This window comes from Mus musculus, chromosome 6 (assembly GCF_000001635.26).
Source record: "Mus musculus strain C57BL/6J chromosome 6, GRCm38.p6 C57BL/6J".
Taxonomy (NCBI): domain Eukaryota; kingdom Metazoa; phylum Chordata; class Mammalia; order Rodentia; family Muridae; genus Mus; species Mus musculus.
The window spans coordinates 89,452,818-89,477,026 of NC_000072.6; the positions used below are offsets into that span (position 1 = coordinate 89,452,818).

General features: G+C 44.3%; 1 protein-coding gene and 1 long non-coding RNA gene across 6 annotated transcripts in view; one reads left to right on the forward strand and one right to left on the reverse strand.

Moving 5' to 3' along the window:
- Window positions 1-24,209, reverse strand: part of Chchd6 (coiled-coil-helix-coiled-coil-helix domain containing 6) — a 212,507-nt gene that overhangs the window by 69,672 nt on the left and 118,626 nt on the right. For 2 of the 3 annotated variants that reach the window (NM_025351.3, XM_017321711.2), the window contains one exon: window positions 14,573-14,656. The exons of the other annotated variant lie outside the window; for it this stretch is intronic. In NM_025351.3, the coding sequence (NP_079627.3) occupies window positions 14,573-14,656 (84 nt within the window). The remainder of the gene's footprint in view (window positions 1-14,572; window positions 14,657-24,209) is intronic. 3 annotated transcript variants of the gene reach the window in all.
- Window positions 381-13,774, forward strand: Gm46966. Of its 3 annotated transcripts, none has more exons than XR_003956465.1 (4): window positions 381-857; window positions 1,412-1,587; window positions 6,269-6,328; window positions 7,834-13,774. It is a non-coding gene; the product is annotated as a predicted gene, 46966 (long non-coding RNA). The 3 variants fall into 3 exon arrangements; XR_003956466.1 differs by having other exon boundaries at window positions 10,973-11,068; XR_001785318.2 differs by having other exon boundaries at window positions 6,269-13,774.

The window sequence follows — 24,209 nt, forward strand, 5'->3', positions numbered from 1 at the left end:
CTGGCCAGAGGATATACACACTGGGTGCTAAGGTGATGTGCTGCTTATGATCATATCCTCAGGAGGAAAGTGAGATATTTTCCACAAAACATAGTTGATAAAACATAAAATGTTAACAATTATACTTCACCACTTTTTTAAAATGTCACAAAATAGAAATGATACTGAACACTGTCATAGTGCTGGCAGGCTGCTCTGTTACCTCACAGTTCACAGGAACAGGCAAACATCCCTGGAGGTTTGGACTGACTCGGCTTCTTCTTACTGGAGGCAATACCCTTTACACTAGTTCTTTCCTGGATTCTCTGAATAAGCCAGGCCTCTTTCCTAGTCCCTCCCCTCTCAGCACAGCCTCAGCACAGGGACAGGGAAGACCCTGCCTTGCTCACTAAGTTCATACAACAGGCATTTCTTGAGTATTTCCTGAGCTGCAGGCTGCAAGAGCTAATACTTATGAAATGCTTGCACAGTGTCTGCCACACACAGGAGTGCAGTAAATATCAGTCTTTATTCTAGACAGGCAAAGTCACTGGCTGATATCCAAGAAGCACCAGCAAATTAGCAGATTCTACATTCTAGCCTCTTATTTTGCCAGAAGCTGGTGTTCTCATTAGATGCCATTAGAACAGCAAAGATACTTGCCAAAGCTGACCGTTTTAACAAGCGACAATGAAGTGACCTACATTCCTCCCGGGAGCTACAGGAAGCACAGGCGCCTACAGGTTTTCAGGAAGTATTCCTTAGGGAGAGTGTGTGTGTGATAGTAGAGGAACTTATAATACTCCCGATCATCTCAGACAGAAACAAAACACAGTGTGCTGCTTCTAAGAAGGCCTTTCACATACCCCGTGACTTGGGTAAGTAACTTGAACCACCCTAAGCTTGAGGCTACAATCTGGGCTTTCAGATTTGAAGATCATTGCCTGCCTTTGCACTAATTGGCTTTGCTTAGACCAGCACAAAGTATATCAACAGTCCTTACCTGATGCCCAGCACTCATTAAAAACACTATAAACCTGAACACACCTCATATGGCCCGTTTTCCACTGGCATTCTAAACATATAAGAGAAGGCTCTTATCCTACGGTGTTCAGATGCCACAATGCCACCGTGGCTGGGCAGTGTTGCCCTGGCCAGCTGAAAGCTCCACCCTCAGCTTTCCCGTGCTCAAAGTGGACCTCAGGTGGCTTAACCAGGAAGAAAGATACTATTCCTGGCAGTCTCTAATGGCCAGTCCATTGCTGAAGGTACACAGGACATGAATCTCCCCAGGACCTGTACTGGGTAAATACTTTTCCACAGGGCATCCATCTTTTCCCTCCCCACTCCCTCCCATCCCCCTTTCTGCCTGAGATTCTGGTATTTGAGGCTGTGATACTTAAAGATCTTTTTTTTCCCCCCTGGCCTGCAGTTTGGGACAGGAAAACAAAACCATTCAGTCTTGGGACGTGGAAGCCAGCACAGGACTTCTCCAGGAAGATTCAGGGAAGGTGTCCTGAGTCATAGGATACAGAGTCTGACTGGCACTTCCAACAAGGCTCAAGGAACATTGATGTCTATAGAAGTATCAAGTGAACCCAGAAGTAGGTCAGTTCGGCTGGTGGGAGTATGGGTAAGGTTGGGATTGTGAAGCAGTAGCTATGTGATAAGAGTATCCTGTGATCAGAGCACAGGAAAGGTCACCCTGTGTACTCACTGAGTCTAGAGCTATAGGCCAGGAGGCCGTTAAGGCCCAGTGAATAGATGTTGGCAGCAGGGATGGAAGGTGGTCATTTTTAACAGTTTAGAAATGACTGACATGGGTAGTGGGGGAAAGGCCCACTAGATTCTGCATTTCCTGATTATCTGTCAAAAGGGCACCATTTGGGAGTAACAGTGAGTGGAGCACACACACCTGTAGACAAAGAACCCACACACAGTAGCACTGCAGGAGTCTTCAGTCTTGAGTAGAGCCGGCTACCTTGTAACTCTGATGACACTAGTTCCTTATAGCACAGTCTACAGCACAAGCTCTGGATACTTGGTTTCATGACATTTTTCTTCTCAATCAATGAACTCCATCCAGTTTGTTTTGTTTGTTTTTCCCTTTGGAACAGGGTTTCTCTATGTAACAGCCCTGCTGTTGTCCTGGAACTCCTGAAACTCACTCTGTAGACCATACTGGCCTCAAACTCATAGAGATCTGCCCGACTCTGCCTCTCGAGTGTTAGGATTAAAGGTGTGTACCACTAGGGGCTCTTCCAGAGGTCCTGAGTTCAATTCCTAGCAACTACCTGGTGGCTCACAACCATCTGTAATGGGATCTGAAGCTCTCTTCTGATGTGTCTGAAGACAAGGAACAATGTACTCATATACTTAAAATAAATAAAAAATTCTTTTAAAAAAGGGGGGTGGGGTGGGATGTGTGCCACCATTGATTGGTTCCAGTTCTTAAAACTTATTTAAGGTTGTTTCACTGTGAACACTTGAACCAATTTGAGAGTGTGATAAAATTATAGGAAATTTATTTTGCAAATAAATTTCTATGGTAAATGGCAATGCAAATGGAAGGAATCCCACAGTCATCTCAAGAGGGTCATGCCAAGGATGAGCCAGATGTACCTGTGACTAACTTTTCCCAGGTGACATGAGAGCAGTCTAAAGGGGCCATGATTGGGCCAGGGATGCAGAATAATTAGAACAAGGCATCCAACTCTGCTGGCTGCCGGGTCACTTCCCATTTTTGATGGCTCAAATTCCTGCCACTGCAATATAAAAATCATAGTTCAACAGTGGAGGCAAAACCACAGACTTCAGACTAGCCAGTGCTGCGTTTAAACTCTATTTTCACCATCTACTCAGCAACTCTATGCACCACAGCCCCAAGTTCCACCATACAATGGGAATAGCTGCATATACTCAAGAGACCTGTGGCAACTAGAGATAAAGCCCCTGGCAAAATGCCAAGTACTGAGACATGTCACAAATGGAAGTTAGAGGAGGTCCCTTACATGCTGGCCTAAAATGAGGCCACAGGAGAGAAAGAAACCTTCCCCCACTGCCCGCTTGAGGTGATGCAGGCCTGCAGAGGCCCCAGAAACAGCATGAACCAGCAGGTCTTATCGCTGCACTGCAGCAGCCCTGACTCTGGATTAGGTTCCCCTGGCTAGTCAACCCAAACCAAGTCCTGGCAGAATTGGCACCTCATGGTGTCCTGAGCAAGGGACACCTATAGGCCAGAGGAAGACACTAAACACATCTGGAGCCTTTCTGTCATCAGAGACTGAAGTCTCCCTTCCTTGGCTTTTCCTGAGCACACCCTGCTGATATCTGTGAAGCATATCCTGAATAATGAGCTACAATGAGGCAGCAAACAAAGTAAGACACAGAGGTTTCAGGAGACAGCAAAGGTCTAACAGGGAAGTCAGGCACGGGACCATCACCGAAGTGCATTCCAGCAAATTGTCCTGTGGTCAGTCTCTTTTTGGGTCCTGCATTCTCTTCTACCCAGAGAAGGTTTTTTGGAAGGCTTATGACAGTGATTCTCCTACCTCAGTGTTTCCAGTTATGGGCATGTGTCATCACGCCTGGTAAAGCCTACAGCCTTTACCAAACACCTCAGGCTGATGAGGTGCTAGAAGCTGCTCTGCACTGGGGTTATTGGACCATTCTGGCACCATTACTGGTCTCGTGCTGAATGGCTCCACATCATGGTCTCTTCCTGGTGGAAAGCAACACCCTTGCCCTTGGTCCCTTACTAGCTGAACACAGTACCATCTCCTTAACTGTCTCCAGATGTTACCAAGCATCCCTTGGAGTCATAAACATCCCTGAGGGAAGACCACACTCTGTGAGGGCAAGAGTTCAAACATGCAAGCAAACACACTTGAGAAATAAAATGAATGTTCTTAAAAGGAAGGAGGAGCTTGTGAGCTGTCCCCACCCCCTGAAGATCATGACACTCACTGATTGTAGCTCACAGGGTGAGATAGATACAGGGCCCAGTGGAACAGACCAGTTTGTAGGAAGGGAGTCCATGAGTTTCATAGGCCTTAGGGGCCTCTCCTAGATCTGACTTAGTAGGTACTTTTCTAGAAATACCTGCTTCCAAAGGAAAGCATAGAACTGACATTAAGGAATGATCCAGGCATGTAAGGAAAGGGTCAGGAGAGCTGAGGCCTGGAAAGTTGAGCCTTTAAAAAAAAAGGAAAGGGGGAGAGAAGCTTTTAAAATTGGATTAGGAGTGATAAGAGCAGGAAGGGTTGGACTCATATTGGGGTGAAAGGTGGCCAGTTAGCAAGATGGAAAGAAAGAACTCCTAAACTCCCTCTGCTATCAAAGAGAACAATCTCCTGACTGAGACTGAATCAAGCACTGATATGAGGGAATTGAAACTCAAGGCAGGAGAGATTGCAAGAGAACATTCAGTCACACTAAATGAATTCAAATCTCCCCATTCAGATGCATCCGGCCTCAGCTTGGATTCACTCACAGGAGAGACGTTGGGGCTGCAGCACTCCTGAGGATTCAGAGTAAATGGGAAGATGCCCAAGACAAGCAGTGTTCAATTTATCAAAGGGGAAAAGGACAGACCATCACTAATGACAGATAGGAGAGCAAATGTAGGGTGTCAGATATTGCCTAGCCCAGAGCCATTTCCCTGCCTTTTGTTTTCACATATTCTAATGAGAGACAGGAGGGTCATGAGTTCCAGACAAAAATGAGGTTGAAGAGAAGTTCTTTCCAATTCTAGACACAACACACATGCCCAGATGGTAGTGGTGACCCGGTGACTCTGTAACAGCTTTGTCACTCTTCAGGGTGGAAGAGAACCAGTGGCCACCACTGTGCCCTGGAAAGCAATTTGGTTTCATGTAAACAACAGCAATTGTCTATCAATAAGATGAACTGAACCCAAGAGCACAGAAGGAAAGGAAACTCTTGGTTTCCTAGCTACATCCTGGCAGGTCTGGCCACCTCACGCCCTCAATTCCCTAAGAACAAGGACTCTAAGCTCAGCAGAGGTGACTCATTGACATAAGGTCAGTTAGCCAGAGCCAGGGCAGAAGTCAGATCTGGGTGAGGCTATGGATTCCATCAGTGATAATCACCTAAGGGGAGATAACAAGAGGCTTGTAGCATCGCTAAGAGCTCTGATACACAAGAGCTTTTAAGACAGCACCAGAGTTTCAAATCAAGAAATGGAACTATGTAACTACTAATAAATATGATTTTAAAATAATCATGACAAGAAGAGTAAAAATGGACAAGAAAGAACATTTAAATGTAATCACAAAACAAATAGATTACCAATATCTAGTTGCCCAAACAACCTGTCATCCCAGTTACACAGGAAGCTGAGGTGGAAGGATCATCTGAGCCAACCCTGGGCAAAAGTGACTCTGTAAGTCATAAATAAATCCCACAAAGAGTATCTATGAATAAACGTACCAGGAAAAAATGAATCTTTCTAATAATAAATATTTTAATCACTTGCTAATAAACATATCACTTTTAAAAGACCTATAAATCAATTAGAAAACACAAATGACCTAAAAGAAAACGGCTGGCTGATAAAAAGAGGCTATTCCCAAAAGAAAAAATATAGGGTCAAAACAGTGTTTCCAAAAAGATGTTGATTATGCTGATAATTGTAAAGTGTAGTCACTCTTACAAGGGATAAGATGCTGCAATGGCACAAGCGTGGGGAGCAACCTGAAAAGTCTTTTCACTGGAATATATTCCTGAAGAGAATCTGGGGATAACCATTAAAACCAATTGTGACAGAGATGATAACCTTCCATGTCATTAACAGGAAACCACCAAATAAACATAAGAGATTCCCATCATGCCCTTGTCAAAAGGAACAAGTGAGATTGATGTGCAGAGAAAGCTGGTATGTAAAGTTTTCCAAGACATATTGTTATACTCAAGCTACAAAGTAAGTTGCAAAATAAATTGCAACTCTGTTTGTGAACATCTATGTCTGTACTGTTGCAGGAGTAAGGCACCAAGCAGAGAAAGTATTTGCAGGAAGCTACCCCAGGTTGGATCTGCAGCCAGCCATGTTTTCCACACTTTCTGCAAACAAGCATTATATCTGTAATTCATTTAAAAGGTGACGAGGAAAATATTGCACACATAAAGTCAGGGGACCAGCATTGCCACACACCTGTAGTGGAGGGTGAGCTGAATCAGCATGTCCTGCATGTATCACCCCTGCCCCTGGAGATGTACAGAGCTCATGACCCAGAAACTGTAAGTCTAAATATGCATTTTTTTTTTCTAGAAAACCAGTCCAGATGGCTCTAATGCTGGGAAGACCTAGCACAACACAGTGTACTAACAGGTAACTGATAAGTAAGGCATGGACAAGGGGCAGGGAGCTGCTAGTTAAACTAAGATAAACTGGATGTGAAAGGCTGATGGCAGAACCAAGAACTGAAGGACACTGGGAAGCATGTGTGCTTATGGTCCGTCCCATTTCTACAATTACTGAAATGTTACCCTGGTCTGGCTGGGTAAGTGAACACTGAAATGAACAACTGTCACTTTTTTTAAGGGCAGGCTGAGTTAGGTAATTTCCTTTTAGTCTTTATGCTTATCTGTATTTTCTCAATTTCTTCTAACTATGAACACATATTATTTAAGAAATAAACAACAGGCAATTTAAGGAGAAGGCAATGTTATTCCATGGCTGGGTAAATTCCAAGCAGATGGCCCAGTAATTCCTATGACACACGTACTCAAGCAGAGTTTAGGGACTGGGAAGGCAGCAAAGAGCACCTAGTGCCATTCAGAGAATACTCTCCATCTCAGGTCCACACAGGCCTGGCTGTGTATATTGCTGCAGGCTGACCTCTGGGTACTTCAGGCACTGAGCTCTGAACTCTGGGGACAAAAAAAGGGGAGGGTCAAAAAGTGAATTAGGTAAGCCCATGACAGGGAACAGCTCTGTTGAGACAGCAGGCACATGTAGGCAGCACAGGGAACGGTAGGAAGGGGCTTCCAAAACAGGCAATACTTGTCAGGCTAGGAAGGGCCCCGAGACACAAGCCCAACCCAAACCAGAGTCTTGCAGCCTAGGCTGAGGAATCTTGGCCTTGTCCTGATTTGCAGTGGAAAGACAATGAAAATCTTGCTGTACAACTGGATGCCGGATCATGGGTGGAGTCCAGGAAAAAAAAGTACAATAGTGGGAAGGAAAGACATGGCTTCAGTTCATATAAGAGACTACCAGGCTGCCATGATGGAGGGAGCATCAAGGTGGGCCAGGAAGCACTAGCTCAGTGATATGCGGAGGACACAGTCCCCAGCACTAGGTCACAGGATACTGAATCCCAATGTCAGGGGTCCCTTTTTGGCCTCCCACTACCATACCAGCAGGAAATACTAAGGGATTCACATGGTCAAATCCAGCTGATCTTGGCCTGTGAGGGGAGCACTAAAAAGGAAAACATGGGAATGGTCCTGGAGCAACTATTTATTGAAAACTATTTAACAAAATCCTCTCCAACTGGAACAGGTGACAACTTGCACATGTGATGAAAAGCCACTCCTGGCTCTCCAACCTATAAGTGTCCAGTTAGGAGACTTAATGTGCTGCGGGGACCAACATAAAATACATGTGAGCAGGAAGCACTGCATATTGTGGCTACTGTAGGAATGCACAGAAACTACTCCAAGATACTGATTGAGTCTGGGCTGAAAAGGACCCTAGCAACACTAAAGAGCAAACAACACAAATCAGTAGCAGTAAGCAGCAGTTTAACCACAGGGCTAGCCTTTGACCTGGGTGGCAACTCCCTTTCCTAACAGGGTCTCCCAGCATTTAATTTGACTTCTCTGGCTCAGGTTCCATGCACTGAAGGAGGAAAAAGGGAACAAGCCATTGTCATGAAAAAGCCTAACTTGTATGACCATGGGCTTCAGAACTAAGAATCAACTGTAATATGACTGTTGGATAAAGACTTATACCCCAAACAAATAGAAATCCAAATATCCTGGAAGAAGGTATTTTTGGAAAAGAAAAATCGAAGGAATTAATGTTTATCCCCTGAGGTAAGATGAGGACATTGTAGTTGCATAAGAATTACACTTTTGAGACTTATGTGAAGTACCTGGGGAGAAAGGCCATGGCTGCTGCAAATTGGCTTTTAAGGTGCTTAAGCAAAGAACAAGGCAGAAGCAACCATGCCACGGGGAGGGGTGCTTGCAGTGCTCCTGTGTGCTCCACTCAGGAACCTTCCCCAGCAACAGTGTTGACTTGAGCCTGGCAGACGCTAAATATTGATTCCCTGAATTCAGGTGGCCAGAACCTCAGGGCAGCAAACTCTAACTGCTATCTGTAACTCCACCCAACTTGTGGTACCACTGCTGTGGATGGCCATGCCAGTTCACTGCCCAGTAGGCTGGTGAGAGTCCCCACTTCCTGGACTTGTTTGAGGATGGGACAAAAAGAATGAGAATGAACCACTCACACTATGCTGACCTCTGTATCCCCACTCTGGCTGCATCTCTCTCAAGATTTTTCTCTGGGAGTCCTTGTCACTTGTTTCATCTCTACAAAAGTGCCCTGCTCTGCATCTCAGTGGCACCTCTGGGTAGGCCTCCTGTACTCAACAGAGGTGTCTAATGGACATGCCTGTGCAGCTGTTCTTGCAGCAATAACACGCTTACTCACTGTGTGGCTTGATCTCTTCACTCCTAAAGAACCTGTGGCCATTTGTTGGCATGCCCACTTCTGACTCTGGATTAGCTTCTGCTGGACCCTTTCCAAAAGGTGTTAGGAGTGTTCCTTTCGGATATACAGGTTTTCCACTCCTTTCTCAACTACAAATATACTCTTGATGAAACTTCTTGAAAACACGGCCAGCCCTTTCCTCCTCACATGCCTACCTCGCCCCTACAAAGCCCAGTGTTAGCTTCTCCAGAGAGGAGGACTGACAAGGCTCCCTGGGTGTGGCTCACAAGTCCTGCTACACAGGCTTTCTTGGGTCTACGCTCTCTGCCCCCACAGAATCCGGCCTGCTTCCCACATTCTCTTCCAAGATGATGTAGAGAGGCAGCATGGTGTGGTGAAAGGAGCAGACTCCATCTATCAGCTGCACGGCTTCTGGCAGCTTGCTCAGCCTGTTTCCGAGTTCTTTCATTTGTAGAACACATGTAATATAATCTAGCTTGCAGGGCTGAAGCCAGGATCAGCGATAACTTATGAAAGGGGCCTGGCACATGGTACAGGCTCACAAAATCAGAGTGACTATTGTCTTGTAGGATCCACTCCTCTTGCTTAACACTTCTTAACCATGTGCTGGACATTCTGCCTCATAAGCACATGTCTAAAATTAAGCTCATCACTGGCCCCAAAAGCAGTAGCTCACATGACTTTCTTTCCTTCAATGGTACCATTATTCTCATGGGCTTTCAAGCTCAAATCTCTCTCCAGCTTTCAGGCCTTACAGACTTTAAAACTATCTAAGGCCACACATTTCAGTGAGGTCCCTCAAAATCACATGCCAATTTCTATTCATCCCCACCTCCGATGGCCTATGTGTGAGGCACCTCTGCTGAGGCTGGGCCTCCACCTTTTAGGCTGCCATGGCATCTTGGTCATTCTCCAAACACTGCTTCCACTAAGCAGCCTTCTTGGCAAAGCTCCCTTCTTCCCCTCCAATAACCCAAATGCATTTGTTTCCTGTTTATGTGCACATACTTTCCTCTCTTTACTCTGGAAAATATTTACTAAGCCCCTATTATATGCCTAACACTGCATTCCTGGCCCCCACCGATGAATCACCCTTTCTTAATGACACTGATCAGGACTGTGCTCAACAGCTTTTAAAGGAAGGAGAGAAAAAGCCATAGACACTAGCATGGACTAGTCAACATGGTATGTGCTGTGTGTGCTATGATCTGTGGGAGGGCCCCAGGCCCCAGGAGAAGGGAGAAAGCAGCAGAAGATATCAGGCACTCCCTGGTGGCCTTTCCTCCTCAATGGCTGTCCCTTTTTTTCCTCAAAGTCTAACATACTGACAGGTGAATCTTTCGTAGGTCAGAGAGTGGATCTTGGCCAACCCATGCACCTGAAGTGACCAGTGTCCCACCCCCAAGCTACATATCTTTCAGTCAGGCTGTCTCCACTGTTCAACCTTGTAACCCTCAGATCTGCTTTGCTGTTTTTAATGCAGATAGATCACACATATCTCTTCCATACCTGGCCTCTTTTAGTTCCTTCACAGGGTTTGCAATCTTCATCATTGCTGTCTGCAGCAACATGCTGCTCATTCTTGCTCTTCACTGGATAGATGAATGAATTCCTTGATTCTGGTCTTAGGCTTTCCTGAGCACTGCCCCATGGCTTCTTCTGGAGAATCTTTTGCGTCACTAGGTACATCCATACCTGGTCATAACAGACCTAGACCTCAGTTTCCTGACGCGGCTTTGTCAATGTACTCCCATAGCATCGTCTGAAACTCTCACCTGCTCTCACCTCTCTCATGGTGGCCTTTCTGCTGAGTGTAGGATAGTGTCACCCTGTGAGTGAAGGCCATGCCTCCCTGGTGTGTACATGCTCACTAGCAAGTGAAAACATTGTGGATACACTGATTGACACCCCAAGAGACAAGGATACCTGTGCCTAGTCAGGCAGGCTTTGTGAGTGTGTTAGTAAGATGGCTGATCAGGACTGTCTGGATCTGCTTACAGGCCTTCTTTATCAGAGAAAAAGGAGGAAAAAGGGTTGACCACTCAGGAATAGGCAAGCAGATGTGTACAGACGTCTGTGCTAGGAAAGAGCCAAAGTCTAAGAAGAATACAAACATTTCTGAGTTTTGTGCTTTCTCCAAATTCAGTCTTGGAAGCTAGTTTACAAGCTTTCTCCTCTGTGCAGCTGGCAAGTTTGGGAAAGTGAGATGAGGTCTTACAGAAGTGGGGAGGGGGTTCTTTGTGGCCCATAAACTAGAGCAAGGGTATCAATCAGTTCTCTCTATTCCAGAAGACTCTACAAGGTGGAGCCACACATTGCTTATGCCTCACCACCTCCCCTCCACACCAGAGGATCCATGGCCTGCCCCAAGCCTCACCACCTCCCCTCCACACCTGAGGCTTCCATGAAGCAACAAACTTGAATCGATGTGGAGTGGTTATGTACTTAAAATTAAAAAAGAGGAAAGGGTGAAAATAACATTAAAGAGAACTTATTACTTATGTCAGTGTGCATCCTAATGTTTGCTTTACACAAATAATGACTCATGATAAAATAATGGGCAGATAAACACCATACTCAGCACACTTGTTTTTCCATTACCAAGGCTGAACTAGAAGATGTCTACAGGACCTTAAAGCATACTTGTCCCCTCTCTTACTCAGTTCAATGGGTGGCCATGGTTAGTCACAGTCAAATGAGCTTTTACCAGCAAAAGCAGTCAGCTCTGTGGGCTTTTCAGGCATTTCACAGGAGTCACTGTGAGAAGCAAATGCACTGGTTTAAGAGATACAAGTCACCCCAGCTGATTCTGGGCACACTGTGGGGATCCTACCCCAGTTTGTTCATCTCCTAGAACAAACATGACAGCTAAGTGCATGTTCAGCTCGAGTGCAAGCACGATGGTAAGAGATCCTCTGAGCACAACTCCGAGGACAGTGAGGGTTTCACCTACCTGGTGCATGTATCTAACACTCAATAAACATTCTCTTGGTGTGTGAGAAATGCCAGTTCAAACTAGCCCCAGCCCTCTGCACAATGCCTTGCTTGTGGGACTCCTGGTAGGCATTCATAAAAAGCCTTATAAAGCCCAGAGAAGAGGTTTCTCCATCTCAGAGAGCAGGAGATGAGGGCAGACCATCTTCAGACTAAAACTCACCTCTGCATACCTAGGTTCAAACTCACAGCATACATGTACATACCCATGCGCATGCACCAATCCCAAACTAAAGAACTCACTATGACACCATACAGGATCCCAGGTGGCTACAGCGCAAAACCAGAATCTTGTCTAGAGCAACATTTCCATAGGTACTGCCTACATTAGCCTTCATTCTTTCTTCACAGATGGCACAGATGAGTCTATCTTAAAGATGAGGAAATGGAGACATAGAGAGAAATGAGAACTGCAGAACAACAGAGACAACCTAGCCTTTCAGACACTGATACCCAGGCTCTGTCAGCTCAGCTGAATGGATGACTGTCCCCTGTGACTAGTATGCCTATAGTTTTTCCTCAGGTGCATGAAAACATTGGCCCATGTCCTCAGCAGTTCACTGTTATCCTTGGCAAAATTCAACACTCTACACTTATAGCTTTCAATGTGGTACACTGTATAGTTATGTGGAAAGTTTGCAGCCTCTCCTTCCACACTAAAAGGCCATCATGGCAGAATAAACACAGTAGTATAAAAGCACCACAAAGTCTCCTTCTCTTGGACCATGAGCTTGGATGGTGCAGACTTTCCTTCCCTACCTGTCATAATGACCAGGGGAGGCCCACATGGAAGCCCAGGACTGGCCCCAAGGACGGCAGAATTCCAGCCTGAGGACTCCACCATTCCACCTTACTCTTCTTGCCTTGCCCTGAACCCTGATTTGTTCAGAGCTCCAGAATTAGCCCTTCTCCTCCTGGGCACGATCCCACTCTCCATGCCATGAAACCAAATGGGGTTCCACTGTCCAGATCTTCCCCACTTACTCTTAGATCAGGCTTTGTTGTCGGTGCCTATGCTTAAAGAAACAGAAAAGGAAAAGAAAGGGAAGAGAGGAAGAAACAGGAAGGGGATGTTGAGGGAGGGGATAAGGAGGAGCATGATGGCTGGAAGGTCTGGGAGCTGCAAATGGCAAGTCTAGGAGTGTTCAGCAAACAGAAGCCAAACTGAAGAAAAGCAGCAGCTATAGAGAAATTGTCAGAGGCTGTACTTTCCTCTTCTCAACCATTACCAGAATGAGCTTATCCATGGAAAAGATCACCCCCCCCCCCCACACACACACACACCTCCTTTCAGAGATAATACAGGTAAGCCTTACTCTTCAGCCTCACTGCAACCCCACTACCTCTAGCCTGATCTCCATCTGCTGGGATGTGGGGTGTTTTCCTCTCTATTATTGCCAGCAAAGCACTACCAGAAAGGAGAGCATACTTTTGACAGCTCCTATCGAAGCGTAGAACTATTCACAAGCATGTAAACTTCTCTGTGTGAGGAGTGGGGTGCCCCTTTCCCAGCAGTAGGGAGGAAGAGTGAGGTGGAGGAGCCTGCTGGGAGGATTGCTTCTCCCATGGCAGAGCAGAAACCGGCCTAACAGAGAAACCCAGGAGGAAGAGGAGCGCGATGAAAGGAAAGCAGATTTGGAGGGGGAAAGCTGCTACAAGGCCATTTCCTCCCACCCTACAGAAGCATGTGCACAAGCTCTGAGTAGCCAAGCCCAACGCAGAGATGAGGAGAGCACAGCAGGAAACAGTACTGCACATACAACCAGAAAGAATATCTCCATGCCTGAGAACATATGGGCGACTGTGATAATTAGAGCCATAGCTGGTGGATTTTTTTTTCAACTCCTTTTTGTAATCCCAAATCACAATTCTTAACATGGCCTGCTACAGTCAAACCTGCGCACGTGCTGCTTTGTGAAAGCTGGCTCCTTAAAGGCCGTTTGGCACTGCTCAGGCACGTGCTTAGGACTGCAGGGTATCACTGTCAGGGCTCTCTCCTCAATGCTGGCTTTCCTCTACATGCCTGGCAGAAGTGGGCAAGCAGGTGGCTGTGAAGCAGGGAGCCACCGCCCCTTGTCCTCATTACCTGGAAATCCAGAACCCACACTTCTGCCACTCTACTGTGGCATGCTCAGGAGAAACCCACGGAAAGCAAACTGTCACTTTCAAAGCTCCAAACCATGACAAATGACAGGAGAAGACTCGCTTGCAATAGCTGCTGGCTCAGATTGCTTGGCATGAGAAAGAATACTTTTCTTAGGCATGAGGAAGAATACTTTTTTAAAAATTTCCCAACCATCTTTTCCCATGTTATAAGCTATTTCTTTGGAAAATCTGTCATAATCAACAAATTAAACCTCCCAAAGTAAGCACATTACCAAATAAATTTTCAATCATAAATTGCTAGCATTTAACAAGGTAAAAATGCCTGTGACTCTGGCATTCCTGGCTCATCCTCAGCAAGCATGCAGCAGCAGAGCACTTTGATCTTCCAAGTCCCAGGAGAAAATCGATGATACAACTTTAATGCATTTGTACAGCAAGGCTTCATGTTATTATTATTTTTATCCAATGTAGCTTAACTCAAGTAAGAAAGGTACACTGGGTCTCAGCACCGCCCTGTGGTGAAAGTGAATTATTTTTCTAAAACTGGATTGTAGTAGAGCCAGCCACATTCACAGAAAATGGCCAATTAAAAAGCAATTATCTCCTTGATTGCAACTTGTTGAAAGGCTGGGATCGTGGTGCTCCTGTGGAGGCAAGAAGATGGGCATGTCCACAGGGTGACTGGTGTTGGAGTAAGTCAGCATGGGACCTGCTGTTCTCCCATCATGGTGGTCGGCTCTGGTCAGGTACCTTGGAACCTATCCAGAAGGAACCAGGCCGGAGTCTTACCTTTTCCTGGATGCGCCCCTGCTGCTCCTTGTAGAAGGTGTCACGGCGGCTGAGCTCGGCCTCTCTGTCCTCCAGTTCCCTGGCCTGGTTGGAGGAGCACAAAGCCCGAGTTAGCTGGCAGCTGGTGCTGAATGAGTGCCCCAGGGAGAAGGCAGCTGACATTTCTGCTCACAGTCACGCTCAAGGAGAAGGACAGTGGTAATGCACACAGAGCCTACGCTGTGGATGGTCATGCATATGTGTTATCCTCAATTTTCACAACAGCTCTTCAAAGTGGGTAATTAGCACAACCATTTTGCAGATGATAATCACTAATGTTTATTGAATGCTTACTGTCTGCCAAGTCCTGTTCTACATGCTTTTTGGACATTTCTAGGTTCCTTCCAAAGCCTAAGAGGAAAGCAGGGTGTACTAAGCTAGTCAGGGTCAAGAGTCACAATGGATCCCCATGACAGGAGATACAGCAGAGGGAGCAAGTAACTATTCAACAGCTCACAGCCAGAGCATGAACTTCAAGGACTCATTCAAACACATCCCTTAGGTGGGTAGAAATATATACCCTCCTCTTTAAGACTCTACCTTTCTTCCTGTACATGGGAACTCCTGCCATGATAGCTCAGCATATAGGACACAGAGCTCACAGAGCAGAGATGAACTTGGACCTGGCTAAAGCACCAAGCTGCCTCCAACCTCACAGATGGGAAAGAGCAGAGTTTGGCACTGTTTTTGGAATCCTGCTATTTGGTAGCATACCATGCCACTGTCCTACATGCTGAGCTATCATGGCAGGAGTCCCCATGTACAGCAAGAGAGGTAAAATCTTAAAGAGGAGGGTATATATTTCTACCTACCTAAGGGATGTGTTTGAATGAGTCCTTTGAGGCCAGCTTAAGAGAGCCTCCCTCCTTCAGTCATAACTTTGAGAGTCCAGGTGAACAGCTTGGAGTTAGCAGCCTAGGGGTGCAGCCCAGTCCTTTCCTTAAGTAGCCAAATGACTCTGAACTACTTCCTTGCTTACACAGACCATCTCTCTAGTGCAATGGCTAAAACTAGAATAGAAGTGTTCTCTGCTTCCCATGCCTACAAAACTGTCTGAAGGCTGAGGGTACCCCTTAGAAATGAGCAGGGTCAGAACAAGGCCTCTAAACAGGTCCATAGCATTGGAGCAGCTGGGAGCTTAGGGTAGCTGGGAGTATGGACTGGAATACCCACATCTCCACTGGGCTTTCTTTACTATGTATCAAGTTCCATTGACTCTGTCCTCAGTATACAGATGCAGTCATCATGGGCCTGAGAGGTTGGAACAGTCTGGGATACGTGGACAAGTACATCACTCCTAATTGTCATCTACCCATATGAGGTCTGTGTGAGCAAGCACTGCACTAGGCTCTTGGTGGCACTTACCCTCATCATCCCCAAAAGCACAAGCTTATCAATGACTGAGGCCTACTGTGAACATAAGTCCACACAATTTCCAAGTCCTGAACTTTTTATTTTAAGCTACACTATGGTATCTGCAGAGGGGTCTTAATCCCTCAAAAGTACAAGAGAAGAAAAGGGGTAAAGATCCTGAAAGCCCCCTCCTTGGCAGTGATGTACCTGTTGGCTTAGAACCTTCCAGAATAGTGCAATAAGAGCTGCCTGCATACCAGTGTGAGCATGCACATACTAAAAGGGCTGGAGAAAAGGGCCAAGGTTTAGGTAATGCCAGGCCAGGGGTTGGGCAGAAAGATAGGCAGTGGCCTCTCTAGTCCTGGGTAAGCTGCCTTCCTCTTATGTATTTCCCCTTACCTGTAAAATGGAGCAAAGAAACAACTTGGCTCCCCAGAGGCTGAAGAATCTAGAAATTTCAAGAAGGTCCCAGAATGCCCATGCTCCAGCAAAGCTAAACACAGACAAGGGACTATATGCTGGGATTTCTCATAAGATCTTTCAAGAAGGCTCCTGGAATGCCTCTGGAATGCCAATACTCCAGCAAAGCTAAACATAGACAGTAGACTGAATGCCAGGGATTTCTCACAGGATCTTTCAAAGCACGATGATGAGCTGATGAGGCTGTGTCCCAGGCACACAGGCATGGCTAATATGTGTGTGGCCTCTCAGTAGCCCAGCACCAACTGTGAATGATCTCTGGTACAATCAGAGGAGAAGCACATCTGATACAATTAAGCAGCCAGTATTGGAATATCTTGCAGGGTGCGGACCTGCCATTTTCTGACCGGTAGGTAGCTCCAGCCAAGCAGAAATATGACATCTGAACTATCATGAGACTCTTCGTTTGCTGTTCCCTGGGGGATACTGGGGCAGGAAGGACAAGGAGGCTCATCCAGGCATGTACCCAGTCTCTAAATGACATACTGTGATCTATTCATACTGAACACTCAGACAGCAGCCACTAGGACACACATCAACAAACATCTGCATAAGTAAAGCTCTAGGCAAAGATGCCTTATCATAGACTTACTGCCTAGGCTAGAGCCTGAAACTTACTAATGTCTTCATGCAAAAGACTATAGTAAGGGCACTATGTCCTTTCATTAGCATCTGTAAGGCTGGTAAGGAAATCTCCATGAGCAATAATAGCCAGGAGGTAACACAGACAAAGCTTACACTCAGAAGGCTTCCTAGAAACAAACATTTCTCCAGGTAATATTTAAGTGGCCATCATGGTCCCAGTAACTGCTCAGCAACTCATTGGCTGTTCCCAAGTGTCTATTATGAATGAGGCATTCCTGAAAAGGGGCCTCAGCTGTATCAGCTGTGTTCATGGAACTCAGTCCTGATAGGGAAGCAAATATGTGCACTGATAGTTTTGGAGTCCGATGTGCTGGAGAGATTATGACCTAATAACTGACCCAATAGCAGCAAGCAGATTGCCATTTTGTCTAAAGAAATTCCCAACTAAGTATTTGAGGAAAATAAATACTAAGTCAAACCAAGTATATTGCTTCTGATACACAGGACAAATGATGACCTGTGATATGATGATATCACCATGATGACAATGTGCACAGTGTAAGGCAGGCTTTGAGCAGGAGTGGAAGGGATCTTGAGTGGATAAGTAGAGGACCTCCTTCTATCAGAGAACACTGAGTATGCACTTTGATGCACCACTGTAGCTCCACACACAGCAGGGGCAGAGAGAACACATGCCTGAAAAGACACAGTTAGGTCCAAAACCAAGATTAAAGAGCCAACACAGAGGGGATACTCAAAGCAGTAGGCAGAGCAGGAGTCACAGGCCTGCTGGGCTGGGCAGCCAGGACCAACCTTACAATCTTGAAGGATAAAAATAAACCCTGCTCTTCAGAGGAAGAGCAGAAACCCAATCTGGACATCTGGAGCTGAGCGTGAACCCTGAAGCAAAAAGGAGGCATTACAAATGTCCACAGACCCCCCTCCCTAGCACATGGTTTTCTGTTTGCTTCATCCCAGACAGGTGAGAGGCCCCAGAACCAATGCAAGACAAGAACAGCACCCACTTTCTGAGGCCTATGCAGTGTATCATCACAGCTGTGCAGACAGAAAGAGGAGCTGGGCCTGAGCTGGTAGGTATAAGCAGTTAGAAAAATGCCATCAGGGTACAAAGGCCATGCTGGAGGTGAGAGGGAAAGAAAACAGCCAGACAGGTCTCACACTGAGAATCTAGACTCATTCGGGTGAGGAAATATACTGGCAAATGTGGTAATTGAGACACAGATTCAACCCAGATCAAACTAATGTCATGGGACAATGTCACAAGGACAAAAAGCTTTTTACTCTGAAAGCTTTAAATACAGGACAAAATGATGTAATATAAAGTCAGATGACATCACCAAGCTTCAACAACCAAGAACTAAGACACCAGTGTGCACACACACATGCTCAAACACACAGACATGCACAAACACCTGTCCCAAGCATGCCAACAAGTCACGTCATCTGTGTAGGCTTCAAGGTGCTATTCTAAAAGACAAGGACTTTTATGCTCCTAAACAGAACAAAAGTATCACCTTAAAAATAAAATAGGTTCATCAAATATGCAGGGTATTAAAATCTCCCACTGATAAGATATTTTAATACACTGTTTAAGTTGCCCCAAAGACAAATGAATGACTTCTAATTTTTTTATTATTTTTTTTTTATTAGGTATTTTCTTCATTTACATTTCCAATGCTATCCCAAAAGTCCCCTATAACCCCCCAACTCCCCTACCCACCCACTCCCAATTCTTGGCCCTGGTGTTCCCCTATACTGAGACATATAAAGTTTGCAAGACCAATGGGCCTCTCTTTCCACTGATGGCCGACTAGGCCATCTTCTGATACATATGCAGCTAGAGTCAAGAACTCTGGGGGTTACTGGTTAGTTCATAATGTTGTTCCACCTATAGGGTTGCAGTTCCCTTTAGCTCCTCAGGTAATTTCTCTAGCTCCTCCATTGGGGGCCCTGTGATCCATCCAATAGCTGACTGTGAGCATCCACTTCTGTGTTTGCTAGGCTCCGGCATAGCCTCACAAGAGACAGCTATATCAGGACTTCTAATTTATAAAAAAGAAATTATGAGCATGAAATAGGCAAACCCCAGAGGACATAAATACTCAATTCTTCAAAAATAAAAACTGCAGTGTGGTACAATAAGCCCTAAGCATTGGGCAGTAAAGGGAAATAAGTGAAGTGGGCATGGCACTGAGTGCAGCAGGTAGGGGGTGGGGGAAAAACAGAAATGAAGGAGAAGCTTGGAACTGGCCAGCACAGGCAAATGGCTACCAGGACAGCAAAAGGATGGGAGAGGCAGAGGGCAGGGGCCCCTAAGAGTAGAAGGCAGTCAAGAAGGCAGCATCAAGCATGCTGACAGTAAAGATAGGGAGAGGAGACAGGGAGCAAGATATAGAAGTAAGGAAACAGGGGTTGGAGAAAGGTGGGCAGACAACAGTAAAGAGAAAACACTGAAAAACCTACAGGAAAAAAAAATGAGCTGTTACAGAAATATGTGGTAAGCCTCCAAGAGGCAGAAACTCTCCTCCAGTTCCAATTCAGGCCTTGTATGGTTTCCTTCCCTAAGAGTGGGTTGAACTTGGAGACAGTGCTAATCAGCAGGTTATGTCAAACAGTGCGATGTCACTTCTGATCTCTGTTTGGCTCTGCTGCTCTCCTGTCCCTCTTGCTTACTCTTAGCCCATAAATTTCCATGTTCTGAGCTGCCCTAAGGAGATTCTCAGGTGATAATGAACTGAGGGCTGTGAGGAAGGGAGCACAGCCAGCAGCCAGGGAGAAGCTGAGACCTGCAGACCCTCATGATTCCAGCAGCCAGAAGGAAATATGCAAAGATCCTTCCTCCAGGGAGGCCTTCAGCTACAATGGCTGCCCAGGAAAACACCTGGCCAGCTGCACTGAGAAGCCTGGAGGCTGAAAAGCACCCAGAGTCAGATCTCAGATTCAACTGTGCCAACACCACCCACTGATGAAAGCCCCTTAATTTTTTAAATTGATATTTAGCAATAATTATAAAATTTAAATTGATTCATCTCATCCTTAAGGAAAAAAGATGATCACTTTGGATAAAAGAAAAACCAAGTAGATGTTACCTCCAAGAGATCTAGATACCCATACAGTCATACAGAACACCATCAAACCCTTCACTGGAAAGAAAGAAATACTGTAGTGTGTGCCACTTTGTACATAAAAGGGCTAGTATATTAAAAATCTAAAATACGTGTGTGTGTGTGTGTGTGTGTGTGTGTGTGTGTGTGTGTGTGAGAGAGAGAGAGAGAGAGAGAGAGAGAGAGAGAGAGAGAGAAACACTACCACCACTAAGAGATAAAATACTAGAAACAAATCCCCAACAGTTCAGATACCAGAATCAATACACTATGCTGACATGTGAGGGATCTAGCAGAGAAGAGAAGATGTGAATGAAAAGTCAGAATTTTACAATGATGGAAATGGCCTCCAATAATACAAATCTGCTGCTGATAATCTTACTGAGGATTCCTCACATGTGGCTACCTTGCTTCCTTTGAGATTTGACTTTAGCTTCTTCCAACATGATTACCAAGGGACTAGGTCTGCATCTGGGAACTCACAGTCTACATTGACACAGTCTAATGTTTCAGGAACCTGTAGCAGGGATTTCAAAGCCTTTGCTTTTCTTTCTATACTTGACACCAGGTTTTTGCCTAAATAATCACCTTTGCAGGCTGTAGAAAAATGGCTATTTTTCAACAAATATCTATGGTTTGTTTTAGACAAACTCTCTGGGGGTACAGGGGAAGTCTGTAATGAGATGATCTTTTAAGTGGGGTCTTTCAGAGAAACAGGAGGCATATAACAACACTGATAAGAGCGCCAGTGTCTGATAGGAGGCTGACACACTACCTGTGAGCTGCTGTTTTTGAGACTATCAAGGAGCTTTGAAGAGGGAGAGATGGAATAGAGACAGTTAAAATGACCAAAGCTTTGCTGTTTTGACTAAAAGTCTCCCATTTTCTTATACAAATGTCCTTGCATTGGGTTAATGTTCAGAACTGTGACAAAGTATCAGGTTTGGTGACACACACCTTTAATCCCATTACTTGCACTCAGGAGGCAAGAGATCACATCCAAAGACCCTTCTAGGTCTATGTGATCTGGCTGGAATACACATACTCCTTTAATTCCAGGAAACAGAGGCAAGCAGGACTTTGAGTTCAAGGCCAGCCTGATATATATAGAGCAAATGATCCAAGCATGGTGGTATATGCCTTTAATCCCAGCACTCAGAAGAGAGAGGCATTCAGATCTCTGAGTTCTAGTAAGTTCTATCCAGTCAGTTTGTGGAACTCAGATACAGTTTTTACCAGGAGAGTTTTACTGAGACAGGTTGAAGAGAGAAGCTAGAAGACAGAATGAGCCAGAGAATGAGAAGGAGCCAGAAGATTAGAACAGATTGTCAGTGTTAGTTTGAGGCCAAGCAGAACAATTCACTGAGAAACTGAGAGAAGCCAGTTTAAATCAGTCAACTTGGAGAGGAATTTGAGCCAGAACAGCTGAGTTGACCAGCCAGTCAAGAGCTAAGAGAAAACTACAAAGGTGAGCTTTACTCAGAATTAAGTCACAGAGACTGAACACATTCTAGGCCTAGATTAGATTGTACAGAGGCTAGAAGCTTCCAGGACTAGGCCTAGGTAGCAGATGGAGGCTACAAGCCACGAAGACAACATTTACTACAAGTGAATTAAAGTTACTTTCACAAGGATCCCTAAAGAAGATCCAAACCAAAATAAAACTGGAAATGAAAAAATTAGGATGTCAAACAAAAACTTCAAAGGGAAGCCTCACCAAGAGATTACAAGGCATGGAAGAGAGAAAGCCAAGCTGTGTAGACAAAGAAGCAGAAATGGATAGGTCAAAGAAAAAGTTAAATATAAAAATGTCTAGGCACAAAACATCTAGGAAATCTGGGGCACTATGAAAAGACTAAACCTATGAATAAAAGAGAAAAAACTTAGGTCAAAGGCACAAAAATATTTTTAAACCAAATCATAGAAGGAAAATTCACCAATCTTAAGAAAGGGGTGCCTATCAAGGCACATGGACTATAAAAGAGGTGCCTATCAAGGTATATGAACTGTATATGAAATGAGTAACTTTAATAGCCCCATAACATCTATTGAAATAGAAGCAGTATTTAAAATCCCCTTCTCCACCCTAAAAAGCCCAGGACTAAATGGATTCAGTACAGAATTCTACTGGACCTTCAAAGACGAACACACATCATTACTACTCAAGTTATTCTATAAAATAGAAAAACATTACAAAGTTTTTTAAGGAATCCAGTGTTTCTCTAATATGAAAATTAGGTAAAGTTCCAACAACAGAAAATATCAGAATGAACATGACCACAAAAGTTCTCATCAAAATACTTCCCAACAAACACATAAAGATAATTCACCATAATCAAGTTGGCTTCATCCAGGGATGCAGTGGATGGTTCGACATATAGGAATTTTTATAAAAATGTAATTCATCACATAGAAAGACACTAGGACAAAAACAATATGCTCATCTCAATAGACGAGAAAAGGCCTTTGACAAAATGCAATATCCTTAACAATAAAATCTCTGAGGAAATCTAGGAGTACAGAAGACATAGTTCAACATAATAAAGGCAATCTGCAGTGAGCCCATAGGCCATCTGATGAGTGGAGAAAATCTGGAAACACTTCCATTAAGCTCAGGAATAGGACAAGTGTGTCCACTCACCTCCCACCCCCTCAGGGTACTTGAAGACTTAGCTCAAGCAGTAAGCTGAGTAAGAGATCTAGGGGGACCAAAACTGGAAAGGAGTCAAAACATTCTGATTTATAGATAATATAATGCTTTACATAAAGGAAACTAAAGATTACACCAGAAAACCACAGCTGATAAACACATCCACGAAATTAGCAGGATACAAAATTCACACTAAAACAAAACAAAACAAAACAAAACAAAACAACTAAAAACAAAACAGTAGTCTTTCAATATATAAATGGCAAATACACACAGAGAGAAATCAAGGCTATGGTACCTTTCATATTAGCATTAAAAAACAAAAAAACAAAACCAAAAAAATCCCCCAAACTTGAAACGAATTTAATCAAGGTAGTGAAAGACTTGTACAATGAAAACAAGATACCAGAAAAAACAAAACTGAAGACAATACCATAAGATGGAAAGACCTCCCATGCTAATGGATTGGTAGGATTAGTAATGTTAAAACAGCCATCCCACAAAAAGCAATCTACAGATTCAGTGAAATTCCCACCAAAATTCAATGCAATTCTTTACAGAAATTGAAAGAAAAAAAAAAACCCCTTAAATTTCATATGAAAACACAAAAATCCCAGGGTAACCAAAAACCAATCCTGAACAATTAAAAAATTACTGGAGCTATCACCACCCTGGATGTGAAGTACTACAGAGATGTAGTAACAAATATAGCATGTTATGGCATAAAGAGACACATGATCAACAGAGTCAGCCTGAGAGCCCATGAAGAAGTCTGCATGCTTACAGTCATCTGAGATGCGTGCCGTTCACACTGGATAGCTATAGGCTGAAGAATGAGACCAGATCCAATCTCTTACCCTGTACAAAACTCAACTCCAAATGCATCAAAGACATTGACACTCCTATAGAGGGGAAACTGTTTGAATTTAAAATGTTTGAACTTAAAGGCCCAAGAAAATATATATATTTTTTTAGCAGGACCCTGGAACTGTAAGCATTAAGACCAGCAACTGATAAATTGGACCCTGTGAAACTAAAGAGTCTCTATAATGAAGGACATTAACATTCAAGTGAAGAGGATAGGAGAAATAAACAGAAATATCTAGAGTATACAAAGAACTAAAAAAAAAAAAAAAAAAGTCAACATCTACAAAATCAACAACCCCCCAAAATAGGGCATGGAACTAAACAGAATTTTCAAAAGATAAAACATAGATATTTTTTAAAATATTCAACACCCCTAGCCATCAGGGAAATGTAAAGTGAAACAACTTTGAGATTCATATTATCCCAATCAGAATAACTAAGATTAAAAAAAAAAAAGATAACATGGATGGGAAAGGGGTATACTTATTCACTGATGGTAGGGGCATAAATGTGTATAACTACAAAGTAAACCAGTATA